The 19,310-nt window shown below is 38.9% G+C and overlaps 1 protein-coding gene and 1 pseudogene across 1 annotated transcript; one reads left to right on the forward strand and one right to left on the reverse strand.

The window, feature by feature from the left end:
• Window positions 1-5,620: 5,620 nt before the first annotated feature.
• Window positions 5,621-7,077, reverse strand: LOC131310006 (F-box protein At5g03970-like). Its single transcript, XM_058336766.1, has one exon. It carries the CDS (start codon window positions 7,046-7,048, stop codon window positions 5,843-5,845), a length of 1,206 nt encoding a protein of 401 aa, XP_058192749.1. The 5' UTR covers window positions 7,049-7,077; the 3' UTR covers window positions 5,621-5,842.
• A 4,519-nt stretch (window positions 7,078-11,596) lies between these two features.
• Window positions 11,597-19,310, forward strand: LOC131310009 (putative multidrug resistance protein; annotated as a pseudogene).

The raw sequence follows: 19,310 nt of genomic DNA on the forward strand, positions 1-19,310 counted from the left end.
TAAGATCAAATTAGATATATAGAACAGAAACTACTCAAAAAATTAGAATAATACAACCTCTTTAGGTCGCTCAATTAATTCCACAAACTTAGACCACATGCTGCGGTCAAAGTATTTCCAACAGTGTCACACCAAATTGTAAAATCTGCCAAGATTAAAGTATACACCCAAATGACCTGGGATTTGGTATAACTCATAATAACACATCAAAGTTCATCCTTGATTTTTCCCGGAATTTTATAAGCAAGAGAACCAAGTCAAATTCAATCTCAAAGTCAGAAATTATGTGCAGGAAACACAGTTTTTCAGCAGAGCAGTTTGTGATCGAATATTCATTACAAATCGTGTACTTCATATTTTTCGATGATTCCATCGCCAAAACAACTAACAATCTTTAAGACTTAAAAGGACCCATAACCAATAAACTTGTCTAAGTAAAACAAATTTGATGAAAAACACAGTTTTGGATGCTGCCCAGTTTTTCCAAAATATCTCAACATCAATAGTAGTAAGCAACTTCAAAATTCTACAAGTTCATGCTCATAATCCATCTATATACCAACTAACATGCATCAATCTTGGGTTTCCATGATCAAAATCATATTATCCATACCAATTAACAATATTTGAGAATTTAACATGAATTAGGTATAAAATCACCATGTAAGCACTATAGAACCCTAATTCTTAAATCTCTTCCATGTAGGTTGATTCTATATGCACATATTCATCAATACTCATAATTTAAGGAAGATTTCTTATCACAAGAAGATAAATTTTCAGATTACATGTCAAACTCCAAGAGATTACTTCAAGTTCTTCAAGCCAAACTTGGGTTTTCCTATATTCTTTTTCAATGGAGAAGACAGAACTCCGAGTGGGGTAATGATATGAATGTTTATGGGTTCTCACAATTGGATTCTAATGAGTGAAATAGAGGGGACAAATCAGACTCTAATGTCAGAATGGGGTAAAATACTTTGGATATTAAAATCCGAATGAGGCAAAATATTTCAGATATTAAATTCCGAAACCTTACCTTACAAATTCAGGATTTTTGACCTAATTTTTTTTAAAATAATATTATTAGGAGTATTTTCTTAATGCAATTAATTTTTTTCTTTTTAAATACATGCATTTATTTTTTACATACATGCATTATTTTTTTTTCCTACATGCATGCAATTCTATTTTTTTCCCTACACAGGCATGCATTCTCCCTCCCTCACCTCACTCTCTCTTGCAATATCTCTCTCTCCCTCCCATAGCTCCCTCTCTCTCCAACCATAACTCCCCCTAATCCTTTCCCTCCAAGAAAAACGAAGTTCATCCCCCCTTGCCCAAACCAAAAATTTCCCTCACCACCAAGAAAAGTCCGCATTTAATTCCTTCCTATCCACCTCCTACACCCTCTCTGACCTCGAACTTGGCCCTATTTCGTCCATCTTCAAATCCCATGAACCCAACCTCCATTTAATCCAATCTTACCCTCCTCCACCAAAATTCGCTTTTATATACCCCACCCCATTGACCACGGGCACACGACCATTTCCCCACACTCCACGTAGTCAGAAACGAGAGACAATAGAAGCCAACTCGAGCTCCAAGCTATGGAGTTTTAGAGAGAGAAAGTGAGAGAAAAAAATGGGTTTTGTGCTTAGACCCAACCGAGATCCAATCCGACCATACCGATCACTTCCTACAACTCCTAGAATCCCCAAACATCATCCAATTCGGTCCCAAGGTTCCCTGATTGAAGAATCCGAAGTCATCTTCTCCAAAGTTCAAAGTTTCGATTTTGAATCAATTTGATCCAATCGAGGTATTACAATCCTATCCAACCCTTCTCTAAGTATATTTAAGTGTTTTTAAGCTTAACTCTATGCCCCAAATGGACCCATGCATCAAAACCATCGCGAAACAACAACAAAAAAAAACGATTCTGCTCCCAACTTTGCGGCCGCAACCTTCGGACCGCAAGGTCCAATCATTTTCTGTCGAACCGCAATGTTTGACTCAGTCAAACCTTGCGGCTGGGGCTCCCACCGCAAACTTGGTTCTTTTTTATTAAAAATCGTTCGAAACCATTTTACGACCTTCTGAACAACGTTTTTGACACCCGAACTATTTTTCCTAAACTTCTCGCACCTCAAAGATGATATCTTGTTAATTTCAAAATTTTTTATTTAATTATCTATTTATTATTTATTTTACAAAGTTTTCAAACGAAAAATCTTTGCGACCTCATAATTCATGTCATTAATGCCCAAATAATTTTTTTTAGACTATTTACATCCTAAGATGAAACTTTGTTAATCTCAACATATTTTATTTATTAGATTATTTATTATCTATTTATTTTACTTTCGGCAACTTTCGTTAATATATATTTTTTAAATAATTCCTTGGCCCTCCGAATTCAACTCTTGCCACTTGAACATATTGTAGAAGATCTTTAGGACTCTTATTAAGGTCATGATAATTATTCTAATATTTTTACCTAATTAGTGTATTTATTTAGTTTTTAAATCAATCTAATTTCTTAGAAATAATTATTGAGAGCCTAGAAATTTTTTTTAAATTCTTTTATAAAAGTTCTTACTTTATTATTGACATCGTGGCCAAACAAGACTAAGAGCAACGGTTCATTCATAAAAAGTTGTGTGATTGCATTGCTTATTAGTTATTTTAATTATTATTGATTAATCGTATCTTGCACCAATACTTGATTTGAATGCTAGATTGGACCTTAGAGATATGGGGTGGTATGCGAATAGAATTCACCTAGACGATGCTAGGTAATAGATGAATTGAAAAGTTTTATTTTTAGATTACCTGCAGACAGAATTTTGAGATGTGATGAGTTGGATATGATGGTTTGGAACTGGCAAAGTAAGCCTAGTGATGATTGATGAATTAAAACTAGCAGGAGTCCAGTGATGAATTGATACTGGCGGGAGTCCAGTGATGATTGTGAAGTGGTGAATAAGATAGGCGAACCTTAATTATGTAACGGCATGATAAGCTTACCCTTTGTTGTAGTTATTGAAATGCATACTCGGTACATAACTTAGGTGTATCTGCGACAGCAAAAGAAAGTGATCTCATGTGATGGGACACGGCTAGCGGTTGGGGAGGAAATATCTCGTGGATGAGATCTTAGATCACACGACAGGATAATGGTTAGTAATAAATCAATTTATGCGGAAAAATCTTTATTTTACTTCTTCTTACCATATTTATCCTGCTGCTTGCTAACTGTAAAGTAAGAGGGGTGGTTGGGTTGGATTATTCTAATGGGTGATTTATCACTCACGGATACGTCTGTATCCTAGTAAATCAGTTGCTTCGGCGATCAATTTGCCAGAGGGTGCAGGATTCAATGGAGAAGCAGTCGAACATAAGAGGAATACCAGGGACAGAGATCGAGTTCACTTGGGATCCGTGTCAAGCCTAGAGTCGGCTCTGAAGTTAATGTATTTTGAATCAATAAATCTATCTTGAGATTGTAATAGTTAAACCTTTATTTTGGAAAATTATATTTATTTAGCAAAAATTTTCTTAAGAAATTATTTTATATTGCTCCTGAAAAATCGAGACGTTACACAATCATTCCTGGACAATGTCAATGGTTCGTGTCATTGTCTAATCGGTTCACATTATATGATGAAAACGTTTAGACTGAAAAACTTACAGAGACTGATTACAGAATTGGGGTAAAATACAAACACGACTCGGGTAAAATTTAAAGTCCGAATGGGGCCAAATATTTCGGATATTAAAATCTGAATGAGGCAAAAAAATTCAGATATTACATTCCGAATGAGCTATGCTAACAAATTCAGCTGTTGCTGTAATACATAGAGGCCAATCGGCCAATTGGATACTAAAATCCAAATGAGGCAATAAATTTCAGATCTTAAAATCCGAATAGGGGGCAAACAATTAGTTTTTAACATCCGAAACTATGGAAAACAATCGGCCTCTAATGTTCGATCAAATCTGAAATATATGAAATAGCAACATACTTACTGTGGATTTCTCAAAAAAATTCAAACTAAAATCGAACAAAAATAAAAAACACCCGCTTAATAACAAGATTAAAAAATTTACCGATGTTCAACTTTTAAATAGTTGGTGGTGCCGGCGTGTTGTGCTTTCTTCTCACACCTCCTTCGCCTCAAAGTCGTACTGCTATTGTGGTGTGGTGAGAGTGGTGTTGTGGTGGTGACTGATGGAGGATAAGAAGAAATAGGGCAATAGGAGAAGAAGAAACGGGGGGGGGGGGGGGGGGACGGGGGGTGGGGCTGTGGGGTGGGGGTTGGTGGCGGCGGTAATGGTGGGTAGGTGGGTGGCGGCGGTAATGGTACCTATGGGTGGTGGGAGTCGACTGGAGCTGTGGACTGGCGGAGCTGTGGACTAGAGAGAAAGAAAACCTAGGTTAGAAAAGGGAATGAATGGACTGAAGAAGGAATGGATTGTTGGGTTGTATGTATGTTATGTTTATTGTATAGAAGGGCAAAAAGGGGAGTTCAGGGATAATTTCTTAGTTGTAAGTAGCAATTCCTTATAAGGGGGTGGTTTGTAGGTAGCAATCAACTGCGAGTAGCAAGAATTGGGCTGCGAATAGCGGCCACCATACGGAATACCGTATGGATCACTCTGCTCATCTAAATTCATTCTGTCGTTGACATTAATACTTAAAACTTAAAATTAAGATGAACTTTGGTAATATGCATCACTATTAACAGAGTGAACATCATCGTAATTTTGTCACAGTGTCTGCTCTGCAGTGCAACCCGCACTATAGTGGCTGGATCGGCCGTCCATTTGACGACGACGGCTCGCATTTAATCCTAGCTTCTGTTGATCCGAGCCGTCCAACGTTGAAATGGACGGCCTGAAACTGCTATACATGTACTGTAGAGCGCCCCGCCCTACAAGATCCCTTAGTTGCTGAAGCACAAAATCTGAGGGATTCTTGTGGCTAGTGTAAAAAAACGAAACCGATTTAGGTTTTTTCATTCCCGAAGTGAACTAATTCTGAAGTATAGAAATTCAAGAACCCAACTCCACGAAGCAGAGAGAACAGACGAGAGAAAAAACCAAGCTTTATATGACCTGTATTGCATATTCTTCGTGCACAAGGAAGAACCGAAGAAGTACACTATTCCAACCACTTTCATCAACTCGTTGCAGGAAGTAGAATTGCAGAAAACCACGTGGAGAGATATCTAGCCATAAATCAGGCAACCACTTGCAAGAGCCAAATTTCTAGCAAATTACCAAAAGCTCCCAACCACAAACAAAGCGCAAACCATTGGAAGCAGGGATAAATCAGTGTGCCTTGTCCATCGCTATTTTGTTTGCGAACCTCACAGCAAACAAAATAGCGATGGACAAGGCACACTGAAAACTCAACCAATTCTCTTATTATATACCTCGTATGGAAAAGATCAGATGTATTGCTGCAAGGGATCTGGCAAGAGTCTAAACAGGATAGTAGTTTTTGGAACTTGATTTGCTGCAAGAGCCAATACAGCTCTATCCACAAGCTCCCACTCAGTGTCTCCTTCTTCTGAGTAAATGAATTAGTATACAAATGGTGCAAGAAAACTCAACCAAATAGAATCAACGAACAAAATTTTGTGGTAGCGTCTAGATTAATCTTTTAACAAACCTTGCTTTGAAAACAGAGGTAGCAAAACATTCATCTACCGTCGCTTCACAATCCTTTCAGGTACGGTCGAGGCAATTGTGAGGGAAAATAAAGTCATTGATGAATAGATATCAATACTAAAATGGAATGCAATAAGATCACAAATGGTTGAGAAATTTCAAGTCAAGGCAGAGCACGGGGCCAAGGCCAAGGCCATGGTAGAAAGTATGGGAATAAGTGGAACTCATAGCCCGACGAAATATTGCCATCATATCCAACCAGTGATAGACGGCCTTCTTCAACGTCACACCACGTGATTTCGAGACCAAACCTGATTAGTATATACCTGGGATTAAGCGGACAAAAAGCTATTAGATGTGGATATTGGTCAATCCTCCAATTATAATAAAACTTGTATAGTTCAATCCATTCGGTTGCTGAGACCATTGTAGTGTAACCATAACTCTCTAGATTCTTCTGAAGCTTAAATATCTTGAACCCGAGTAGTAATTGGCTGGCGTCATCATCCATACGATCATCCATACCACAGTGCAGCATCCCATCCGGAGATTCTGTCAATACGAAATTCTGAATGCCGTTCGATTGGGGCAGCTTGATCAACCATACCCAATTATGTGAAGCATTAGGGTCATAGGCAGCAATGGTACTGTGATACGCAGACCAATAAATGACACCACGCAAAACAGTGCTAGGCCACCACGGGACTAGTAGGAAGGGGATAGACCCTCTCAACAAGGATTGTTCCCACACACCAGTGTCGGAAGAATAGGTCTCGACCAACAAGGTGTCGTACCTAATCTCGCTTGCGGTCCTCAAGTCGGCTTGAACCACCTTGTATTTTCCCCGTAGGGTATCGCTTACAGCGTCGTGGATTTCCTCGTATGAAAACCCTATTGCCACGTTCATGGCACCGCACGTTTTGTTGCTTGGTTTAGGGACCTGGACAACCCGGTCCGTGGCTGGATTGCAGACGTAGTATGTGCTGGGGTGGCGTCCACAGAGGATGATCCCGTTGGAAGAACCGACGAAGAAGCAACCTAGTTTGTCGATGAATTTGCGCGATTTCATGTACGTTGTCTTCTGGGAAGCGGGTAAGAAGGAGAGCCTTGGTGTGGTTATGTCACGGATTTCCTTTGGCACGTAAAAAGGAGAGCCTTGGAAAAAACCTAATAGCACCGGAGAGCGCAGAACAACCTCGGCATCTCCAACGCGCATGGATTGGTACTTGGAACGGAACGAAGGAGCGGAGAGGAGACGGTTCCATCTCTTCGACACCGATTTGAATCTGAATACTGAATCCACAGGGAGTCTGAGAAAGATATCAAGTAGAATATCATCGCACAGTGGTTGAACATGCGCCATTCTCATTCTCTCTCTCTCTCTCTCTCTCTCTCTCTCTCTCAATTGGCCGAACCAGAAGGAGTGTGAACCTTGTAGGTAATTGTGAGAAATTTTTGGGTGCCGGGAACCAGAAAGGAGTGTGAACCTCGTAGGTAATTGTGAGAAATTTTTGGGTGCCGGTGGGTATCACGTCACCCGGCCAACGTGGTGTCCAAGCAATACATCCGGGTCATCCAAAAGTGTATTGGATGATACAGATCGAAACACTCTCTCCTCTCACCCCAACAAGGATGGGATCAGGGGGGGTCTAGTAGCGGCGACCGCCACGACAAGAATTTTAAAAAATGCAATTATTATATGTAAAAAAAAAATTTATGCCAAACTTTTATAGTTTCGCCACCACTAAATTTTTTTAGTATACATTTCGCCACTGCTAGGGTAAAATCCTGGTTCCGTCCTTGCACCCCAACACTCTCTCTTCTCTCTTTTCAAATCTGAGCCGTTCAAAATCAAAATGAACTGCTCGAATGTGCCGAACATACACAACATGATACCCGCTCGGCACTGAAAATCTTCTCAGGTAGTTGGTATTGATAACTTTTTTTGGGTACAAAATATTGGAAAGGATAACTGTAGTAGGCCGGATTAGCATGTATACGCCCACAGGTCATTTACACCCAAAGTCCCAGTGGCCCATAGGCCCAAAGCAAGAACAAGATCGAGTTCTTATGGTCCGTTACCCGTGTGGGAGATATTCGGGTTGAAGGACTGTCCCGGTTCATTCCAGAGACTGCAGCGGATCACTGTTGTCGAAGTACGGAGAAGATCGGATCGGCCACGTGGCACCATTCTCATCCAGGCATGTGGCAAAGACAAACGGAATACGACGAGCTAGTTTGGCTTAGGGATCGTACGGCCCAGCCCCGTGTCATCACTACAAATTACAAAAGGCCTCGCAGAGCAGTCCCCCATGAGTAGAGGAGCGATTTTCCGCGATCGTCGGTAAGGATGTGCAGAGCCAACTCCACGCGCCCACATAGCTGACCAGGCCCCGCCCGACAAGCTCAAGGCTAAATCCTTCCTGGTGCTTGGGGGCAGATGGGGTTGGTGGTCAGTGACGTCATCCGGCACGGGATTGGGAGCGTGCTCTCTCCCCGAACTTGGCCCTCAAGGCAGGCATTTTCCTATATACTCTTTCCGTCCCACTTTATTTCGCTTGTTTTTTTTTTGGGACGTCCCAAAAAATTGTTTATATTTCATAATCTATAATATTTTATATATTCAATATGGATCTTGTTTGATAGATCTCAATTTATTTTTTTAAACAAAGTTTTCGAAATCATAAAAAACATTATATATTGCGAGATATAGACACTTTTTTGGGATGTCCCAAAATGGAAACAGACGCAACAAAGTGGGACGGAGTATATGACAAGGATAAATCATAACAAGGTATGTTTTCCGGCCGGTAGGCACTAACCGTGCGTTACTTGTGCAGCGACAGGGAAAGTGAGAGGAGAGCTAGCAAGTCCATTACTTGTGCAGCGACAGGGAAAGTGAGAGGAGAGGTAGCAAGTCCATTCTAAAGCCAAGTAATTGATATCAAGTGAGAGAAGTTTAGGAGTTTAGAGTAAACACCACCCCACAATAACGATGATCTGATCACACTTCCCTAATCAACTACAGTAGTTCTTAACATGAATAGTGTAGACTTGTAGCGCACTAATTTTATGGAGTGTAGTGCGTCTTGGTACGCTTTACCAAGATCTTATCATCATGATTCCAGTCGTTTAAATGATAGAGTTCACACTATAATTGTGCTAAAAAATCAAGTTAATCATAAATTATACTTTCCTAGATGATCTACTCAACAACCTCTACAAACTAAATCGTTCAAATCACGAAAATGAAGTCGCAGTGGAGCGTATCGTGGTGCTCTAGACCTGTGTAGTGCATTAACGCACTAGGGCGAGCCCTTATATACATATATACATACATATATGTGTGTGTGTGTGTGTGTTACATAAATTGAAATCGTGCCCTTCAAAAAAAAAAACATAAAAATTGAAATCATACATAATAAAATCAGAATTTTATGTAATTTCCATGCGCTACACCTTTTATGGGGCATGTACAAATAGGCTTCTCGTTGAAGTAAAGAAAGAAAGAAGACCTAGAGACTACAGAATAAAAGAACAGAAAATGAAAGGGTTAATAAAAACTCAGAGGACAAATTTAATGAATTGGGGAGCAGAGTCCTAAAGTGGAAATAAAGGGTCCATTGCAGTGCACGTTGTTCTCTTGGAAAATGCACGGGGAAACTTATACTAAGGCCTGTTCCAATATAACTTTTTGGACTTTTTTGGATTTTGTTCTTATTTGAATTTTTTTTAAGTTTGTTAGTTTTGCGCCTTACTTTTTTACTTTTTAGATTCATCTCAAATTTGAACAAGAACAAAACCAAAAAAAATAGAAAAACTAGAAAAAGTTGTTAATGGAACGTGGTCTAAATATAGTTATTCGGAATTATATCTTGCAATGCGATGGTCCTTATGTGACCTAATGTGATGTATAATAAGACTGATGACTAGGATATTATTTGACGGTTCGAATTGTATGAGTTTGGATGTGGTTATTAAATAGAAAAAGAAGAAGAAGATGTTAATCGGATATCGATAAACATTTTATCGAGTTGTATTTGTCAGATAAGAAATAAATGAACAAAGTTTTGAACGTCTATTTTTTTTTTTATGACAAGTATGATTTGTTCATGATAGTATATAAGATGTTGATATGAGGTCACCTTATTATTTTGCATAGATCATAAACATATTAATAAAATTTAGACAATTTGAAGTGTCAAAGTGGAAAGCTTCCCATCCGCATTGCTCACAAACAAAAAGTGATCGTAATAATCTTCATTGATGCGAAAAATAACGGATTTAACAGTTGAAATTTGTCTTCGAATATTTATTATTTTAATAGTAGTGTGTACAAATAAAGTTGCAATCAAGTAACCAATGAAGTCATGATTGATCTTGTTTTAGTTTTTACAACTCTTGTGGTACCTTGCATGATTTTACACGACATATATGTGCCGTTCTACTAACTTGATTGGATCAATGAAATATAAGAGTTAATATTGTCACGATCCATCCCATACTATTGAATTATGTCTAGTATAAAATAATACGAAAATAGAGAAATTAGTGGTTGGAATTCTAAAAATTATTCTATCAACGATGCAGTACCAAATACGACAGGAGATCAAATAGGTACACTACATATAACGGCACATTACTATACTACTAATAAAAAGAATATAGTAAAACTAATAAAATGAATAAAAAGAAAAACGACGAGAGTAGTATCGTTGGCATTTGTTAATGAATGAGATATAGAAAGCTCAGAAATCAGAATAACCATATACCCAACTTAACCGCATTGACTAGCAAAGAGAAACGGCGTTATACTAAGAGAAATGATTTTACCATCCATTTTGTTTTTATTCACATGAAAGTATCAAAATGCCCTCCATACTGAAAAAGTGAATCAAGAAGTAAGGGTACTTTAGTAATTTTATATGGATAAAAGTCAGAAGTGCCAATGAATAAAACGAAAATGTTAAAATCATTTCCCTTATACTTACTGGCAGAGAGTTCCGTTTGTAGGCTAATTTATAGGAGTATTTTTTTAATTTCATTTACTGGAATATGTGTTAGACGTTAAGAGCATCTCCTATCACACTCCATATCTTCAAGATATCGAGTGTCGACATACTCTAATCCATCTATAAGAAGAGTCTCCGTAAATATCTGTGTTTAATTAGAGACTCAGAGGATCAGGAGTTAAGTTGGGTTTTGAGGGAAGTTTTTTAGAGTAATAAGTGAAGAGAGAGATAGAGAAGATTTATTAAAAACCGCGTCTAATGTTTTGAGACCTCAAAACGAACAAATTCCCAAACATAAAGACTCAAAATATAATTCTTCATTCAATAAGTGAATATAGATAGTTTGTTGGTATTGGAGTTATAGTGAATAGCAGTAGTTGTTTCTACAGACATGTGGTGGAGATGCTCTAAGTGGCAAATGCTGCAGAGATCTCCACACAACACAAGACCAAGAAGCCCATACGGTTAAGGTTGGCCTCCCATTGCAGCATCTGTTGTACCAACATGGCTCTGCATCTCTCTGTTTCAGAACTCGTAATAACCAAGCGGAGCGGCGCCTTACAGCAGCACCACAATCCCACAGCTGCAACAGACCTCAGCATCAGAACCTATAACAGAAAAACCAGAAGAGGAACTCCCCCTGATACCACCAAAACCTGATACAAACCATTCCTTTCCTTCGAGATCTAGCAAAGGGTGAAAAAAAATTCTTAATTTTAAACTGCTCTGGGTATCAAATTTCCGTTAAATTTGGAATTCGCAAGCATCAGCATCAACTATTATATAAACAATTGAACGTATTAGACAATTTGCATAAATTAATGGGAAGAGTCAGGTGGCAACAAAGAGAAACTAGTTGAAAGTGAGCATATTGTCGCAATCAAAGCCGAAAAAAATCAAGCAAATCCTGGAAGACCAAACTAGGAATCCAATGACATCAGACTTGCTTCAATTCTCTTTATACATGTCAAGTGCATATACAGCATATCCATATGGATGGCGTGTGGGGACGACAGCTTGAAATTATTTTTTATAAAGGAAGAAGTTCGAGCTGAGGAACTATTTATGGTTGATGAGGCTTATTCGAGGTTGGGATCTTTCTATCTTGCCATTATTTATGCATGTTGAGAGCCAGCCGCAACCACTAGCCACCCCTGCCTCCATCCTTGCTAGCCATCGATATGAGGGAAAAAGGAGGCATGTTTAGGTACACTGACAGCGTCGACAAGTTGCTAATTTTGTTTGGAACTTTGGGCAGCGTCGGAAATGGGATGATGACCCCTGTTATGATGGTCATTGTCAGCGGACTGATCAACTCGTACGGAAGTATGAAACCCGATACATCTTCGGCCAGCCATACCAGGAACAAGGTATATATAAGCAACTAGCTAACTACTAACAATTTACGAAGAAATAACATACTAAGAATTGGAGTGAGAGCAAAAGGTTTCTTCATGCATTAATTGTCCTCTCTATGTTATTCTCAAAATAATGGAATTGCATGAATGATCCATTTAAGAACTCTCATGAAGCTACTTAGGTCACAAAATGAAATGAACTTGTCACTTGAAGATTATCCCGTGTTGCCATAGATTTGTGCTACCAAGAGAATTTGCTAGTACTCTTGCTATGATATTTTGTCAAATTTACTTCCTACGTAGTCTTTTGACTGTGTCTTTTCTGCAGTATGCACTCAAGCTGCTGTATCTAGCCATTGGAGGCGGACTATCGGCTTTCGTGGGTATGTAAAGTACTTTTTTGCTTGTTCACTACTTCATTTTCATCAATAGATTTAGGCAACAGGCTTAAGAAAGTCCAAGAGTCCAAGAGTATGAACTTTTTAACAGCTATATTTCATAGCTATTCACGTATCACTAAATCTCTCGTAGCTATTTTACTATTTTTCAACAAGAATGGATATTGAGAGCATATAGGGAAAGGCAAATATATCTTCCTGTGTGGTCAACTTAGGGTATTTCCATTAACGTACTTCTTATATGCACACAAAAATCATGAAATCTAGGGTCATACAACAGAGATTAATGGTAAATTGCAAATCACAGACTGGTTGCAGAAAATAAATAAACCAAATCGATGGTTGAATTTGAGGAGGTAAATAAGTAATTGCTAAAAGCCATCGGTAACAGAAACAATACAAACGAAGCACAAAGATTCTCGGAGATCCACACCCAATTTCACCCATGTATGGATACTCAGGGTTAAGCATCTGTATTTCACCTATTAAAAACTTAAATAAATATGTCAGCAACATAGTGTAAAGCGAAGTCGAGCATATTCGCTGCAAGTCATCTTCTAGACTGATACTCTAGATATTTTATTAGATTCGTAGTCTGTCTAGCTCGAGCTATCACTTGTATATTCACCCTCTTGGGAGGGATTGTATAAACCCAATGTTTGTACATCTACCTTGTGAGAGAGGGAAACCGCATCCACCATGTTCACAGTTAGGGCTGTGTGAATGAGTTTTGGTCTGTGTGTACCATTTACTGAGATAGATTGAGTTCTGGTCTACGTGTATCAGTGAGCTGTGCGATTGAGTCAAGAAAACTCATTGATAAAATGAAGTTTTTTTTTTTGGTTTTGTGATCATGATAAAATGAAGTGTTTGACTTCGGTAAACAACAATGTAATATAGTAAATACATAGTGGATACTAGCGAAGGTTCTTGGGTGGTGTTTTGCCGGTGTACCCATGATCCATTAAATCTGTGTAATCTTTTTCAAAGATTTATAAAAAAAAATTGCTGGAAAAAACAAAAAAGGTAGACTAAGCACATGGCCCAACCACTATTATAATCACTCAGAAAATAAACCTCTTTGAATATATGCCACCGTAAATCTTCAGACGTTCCTCCTTTGTTATGTTGTCTCTTCCAATGTCTATCCCAGTAATTGCATTGTTATGGCCATTACATTTGACCAGTTGTTGACGGCATAATGTTTATTAAAGCCTCTCAAAGTCGACAAGCATATATTGCACAAATCCTTTTTGATAAAGTGTCTCTAACATTCAAAGCTCTTGATTAGGTGATATCCTGCAAGATTAGATCGTGAATCCAAAATAGTATACGTAGAGTAAAAAAAAGAGGACATTTTCGGATCCCACAGCGGATGTCCAAGGATACATTCCGCCAGACGTTCACACCAGTTGATCTCAAGGTGGACATCCACCCTCGGATCTGGTCTCAGATCCTACAACTAACAACTTTGACTTGCACGTTAGGACATAGCATTTTCACGTAAAGTATATAAACCATCCATTTAGTAAATAGACCATCATCAACAATATGATCAAATGATATCCCAAACACTCTCCCCATTATTTATGATGGCAGAACATAAGAAATACGAGCAAAATAATTTTAGATCTTGCAAGTAGCTATCTCATAATGAATTCAATAATAAATCCCCTAAAGATGAACTTTGAAGATGAGATTGCAACTAAATACTTGCAACCTAAAGTGAAGAACAACTAACTACTCCCCGAGCTACGTTGCGACTTCAAATCTCTCTTAGATATTCACTCAATAAATGAAAACTCAAAACAAGGTGCATTTACTATTATCTCGATATGAGTGTGCGACTATTATATCTAATGCAAAATAGAGATATCTTGCCCATAATGACACATGAAAGATGCTACATGAGAAAAAGTATGCAACCTCATAATGTAAAAGCACTGAGAATTTGCAAGAAACAACACTGTCCACGTCTCAATAATGTCCACAAGTATAACCACACTATCCGTAGGATCAAGTAGGACTTTCACTCGCTTATGGAACATTGGAACTCAACAAGGAAAAGTGTACGAAGACAAGAGTCAATATATATGAAACCCAACTTGTAGAAACAATTCCTATAAGCTAATATTATAAATTAGCCCAACTAAATAAAGTAACATGACTGAGGACTTAACAAGTATAAATTAAGGGGACTCCATGCATTTCAGCACTTATCACATACGAAATGCAAGTCTGTATTGAGTAGATATCTCTTTCATCATATTCATGCAAACATTCAATTTGCAGAAGGAGCATGTTTCACTAGGACGGCAGAGCGACAAACATCACGCATGAGAATGCAATACTTGAGATCAATCCTTCGGCGAGATGTTGGTTTCTTTGACTACCAAGCTGCTTCTTCCACTACGTTCCAAGCAATATCTGGCATCTCGTCTGATGCGCAGTCAATCCAAAGTGTCATAGCAGAGAAGGTGTGTTAATCATTTGATCTTCTTAGAACACCCATTGGTACATTTTTCCCCTTTTGTTTCCGCATAGTTATAGTTACTAACATTTTCGCTTCTTCTCCTCTTGTAGATTCCCCATTTCATGGTTAATTTCTCAACTTTCATCGGCTGCATCATAGTGTCCTTCCTACTTTCATGGAGACTGGCCTTGGCCGCCCTTCCAATGACGCTTCTCTTTATAGTTCCGGGGTTGGGATTTGGGAAGCTAATGATGGAACTCGGTATGAAGACGAAAGATGCTTACGGGGTCGCTGGTGAGATAGCTGAACAAGCGATCTCCTCGATCCGTACTACATATTCTTTTGTGGATGAACACGAAACCCTAAATAGATTCAGCCTAGCACTTCAAAAGAGTACGGAGCTAGGTATAAAGCAAGGGCTCACAAAGGGATTACTGCTGGGGAGCATGGGAATGATTTACGTAAATTATGCCTTTCAAGCTTGGGTTGGCAGCGTTCTTGTAACCACGCGAGGAGAAAGTGCTGGTGAAGTTTTCATCGCAGGACTCTGTGTTGTTTTAGGAGGAGGGTGAGTTATTTATCTTTGTTCTTTCATTAACTTAGTTAGCGTTTCCTTCATATCCAACAATCAAGGAATTACCGAATTCCTTCATATCCACAAAGAAGGAAAGGATGTAACCATCAAAAACCACTTATTTGATAGCAAAAAAATAAAGCCAAGTAATTAAAAGTTCCGCCAATGAGTAATTGGTTATCCAAAAGTAATAAATATCACGCTAATTTATACACAACAGTATCACGCGTTGTTACTTTTCAACCAGAAGTTCACTTAATTCATTTGTCTCCCAGTCAAAACTCAAATTTATGTTTCTTTTTGGAACTTCAGGTTTTTGATGAGCACCCTCCCAAATATGTCATTCTTTGCAGAAGCAAAAGCTGCAGCCACTAGAATATCCGAGATGATTGATCAAGTCACTCTCATTGATATTGAAGATGAAAAAGGAGAAACTCTAGATCAAGTAAGAGGGGAAATTGAGTTTAAAGAGATTGATTTCAGTTACCCATCCCGGCCAGATACCCAGATTCTTGAAGGATTCAATCTCAAAGTGGAAGCTGGTAAGACAGTAGGTCTTGTTGGAAGCAGTGGTTCCGGCAAGTCAACAATTATTTCTCTGCTCGAGAGATTTTATGACCCAGTCAAAGGAGACATCCTACTTGATGGATGCAACATAAAAAGATTCCAGCTTCGATGGTTGAGATCTCAAATGGGACTGGTTAATCAAGAACCAGTTCTCTTTGCAACAACTATAAAGGAGAATATTCTGTTCGGAGATGAAGGAGCTTTGATGGAAAATGTTATAGCCGCAGCTAAGGCTGCAAATGCTCACAATTTCATCACTAAATTATCCAAAGGATATGATACTCAAGTAGGTCATGATTTTTATGTTTCTTTGTGTACGTTAGAGATTATCTTATGCTTGATGAAGGTGACATGGTGAAGTTTTGAACCGATTCCTCAGGTAGGGCAACTCGGAGTTCAGTTTTCTGGAGGCCAAAAGCAAAGAATTGCCATCGCAAGGGCTCTACTAAGGCACCCGAAGATTCTTTTGCTTGATGAAGCAACAAGTGCTTTGGATGGCCAATCAGAAAAACTAGTACAAGTTGCACTAGACAAAGCTTCAGTTGGGCGTACAACAATCACAATTGCCCACCGTCTTACAACCATACGCAAGGCCAATACGATAGTAGTTTTGCAAAATGGAAGAGTACTTGAATCAGGATCTCACGATGAGCTAATTCAAATGGAAAATGAAGGCGGGGCATACTTGAGAATGGTAGAACTGCAGCAAATAGCACAAAAGGAAGCCCCTGAGAGTTTTGATCATCCGTCAAATGCCAGAAGCGACCACGAAATCAAGAGTTCAACATCTCTCTATACTTCATGTAGTCCAAGTTGGCAAGGTAGCCCAGTAACGGAGAAAATTCACATTCTCTCCTTTAACTTTGAGATGCAACCTCATGTTGAAGGTGACGGAGAAAGCTTGAAAAAGTCTTCCTATCCTGCTCCTTATCAATGGCGTTTGATGCAAATGAATGCTCCTGAGTGGAAACGGTCATTGTTTGGTTGCATTGGGGCTATTGGTTACGGGGCAATGCAACCATTTTCTTCGTACAGCCTGGGAACACTAATCTCCGTTTACTTGTTGAGGGACCATTCCAAAGTAGAATCGCAGAGCAAGTTATATTCTTTGATTTTCCTAAGTTTAGCGGCTCTTTGCTTCATCACAAATGTCCTCCAACATTATAATTTTGCTATCATGGGAGAATGTTTAACCAAAAGGGTACGAGAGAAAATGCTACAAAAGTTAATCACCTTTGAGGTTGGATGGTTTGATAAAGCCGAGAACACAAGTGCGGCGATTTGTGCACGGCTAACCACCGAGGCAAACCTGGTTCGGTCCCTTGTTGGAGATCGGATGTCATTGCTCGTTCAAGTGTTCACCACTGCTTCCATGTCTTTTACACTAGCACTGGTGGTCACATGGAGACTGGCCAGTGTAATTATTTCCATGCAGCCTTTGCTCATAGGTTGCTTCTATGGAAAGCAAGTTTTGATGAAGAGCATGTCTGAAAAAGCCAGGCAAGCACAGAACGAAGGAAGTCAATTGGCAAGTGAAGCAGTAGTGAGTCACAGGACTATAACGGCATTTTCCTCTCAAGAACGAATCCTTAGTCTCTTTGCAGCTGCAATGGAAGGTCCAAGGAAGGAAAGCATCAAACAATCATGGTTATCAGGTTTTGGACTGTTCAGCTCCGAGTTTTTGTCAACAGTTTCTATAGCTTTGTCTTTCTGGTATGGAGGAAAGCTACTGAGTCAAGGATTAATTTCCTCAAAACAATTGTTTCAGGCTTTCTTCATACTGCTGAGTACAAGCAAGACCATTGCAGATGCAGGAAGCATGACTTCAGATTTAGCAAAAGGTAGTTGGGCCGTCAGATCACTTTTTGCAGTCCTAGATAGGAAGAGTGAAATTGAGCCAGATGACCCGAAAGGAATCAAGGTTGATATGGACATCAAGGGTCATATAGAGCTGACAAATGTATCCTTCTCATACCCTTCAAGACCTCAAAGAAATAATCTTCAAAAGCCTAGATTTAAAGATTGATGCTGGAAAAACAGTGGCTCTCATAGGAAATAGCGGTTCAGGAAAGTCCACAATCATTGGACTCATTGAAAGATTCTATGACCCGACAAGAGGATCAATTTTAATAGATGAAGTAGATATTAAAGCTTACAATTTAAGGAGCTTGAGGTCTCGTATTGCGTTAGTGAGTCAAGAATCGACGCTTTTTGCAGGAACTATCCGTCAGAACATTGCATATGGAAAAGAACATGCTACAGAATCTGAATTAAGGGAGGCAGCAATTCTTGCCAATGCTCATGAATTTATAAGGTATGAATGCATCACCCTCTTTCCATAGCAAAAGCATACTTCTCTATTTGCTTCTATAGTAATGAAAGACAGTGTGATGCAGTTCTATGAAAGAGGGATATGAAACATATTGTGGAGAAAGAGGTGTCCAACTATCAGGAGGCCAAAAGCAGCGGATAGCACTTGCCCGTGCATTTCTAAAGAAGCCAGCTATTCTTCTTCTTGATGAGGCAACTAGTGCCCTTGATTCGGTGTCGGAGAATCTAGTCCAAAAAGCTCTAGATGAAATGATGCTTGGGATAACTTGCGTGGTTGTTGCTCACCGGCTATCCACAATACAGAAGTCAGACACCATAGTTGTGATAAAGGATGGAAAGGTTGCAGAGCATGGATCACACTCTGATCTACTTGCTGTTGGAAAAGGTGGTTATTATTACTCACTATTAAACCTCCAAAGCAATTGCTCCCTCAATTCATGATCCAGTAACTAGACTACATCAAAACAAATAGTCTCAAGTTTGTCATTACTGAAATTTCGTGTGGAACTTCTTAGCTTGAATTTTAGCATGATATCACTTCAGGCTTATGCATATCAGTTGTGATGAAAGTAAACCTGATTTAACCCAAAATAAATGGCCTAAAATGTGGTTGAAGAAATTGTAAACCTGATAGTAGACAACAGAGACCCAGACATCAATGGCCTTCAAAGTCGTCGTGCATGCTGGTGCAAGAAGAACCAATAATTCAAGGGAGCAAGTTTGAGCCATATAATTAGTAGTTGAGTAATTGATAAATTGTCTGAAATCTATCTTATAAATTGATGTATCTATGTGTGTATCAAAGCAGGGAAGCAAAGTGTGAGAAAGAGAGAGAATAAGAGAGTGAGATTTGAGAGTTTTTTCATTGTTGTATTTGTGAGTTTGAAGCAATTAAATCAGTGTGGTTTTTCTCTCAAA

This window comes from Rhododendron vialii, chromosome 12a (assembly GCF_030253575.1).
Source record: "Rhododendron vialii isolate Sample 1 chromosome 12a, ASM3025357v1".
Lineage (NCBI taxonomy): Eukaryota > Viridiplantae > Streptophyta > Magnoliopsida > Ericales > Ericaceae > Rhododendron > Rhododendron vialii.

Coding starts and splice junctions, on each gene's coding strand:
- LOC131310006 (XM_058336766.1), bottom strand. CDS start 7,048: ATGAGAATGGCGCATGTTCAACCACTGTGCGATGATATTCTACTTGAT.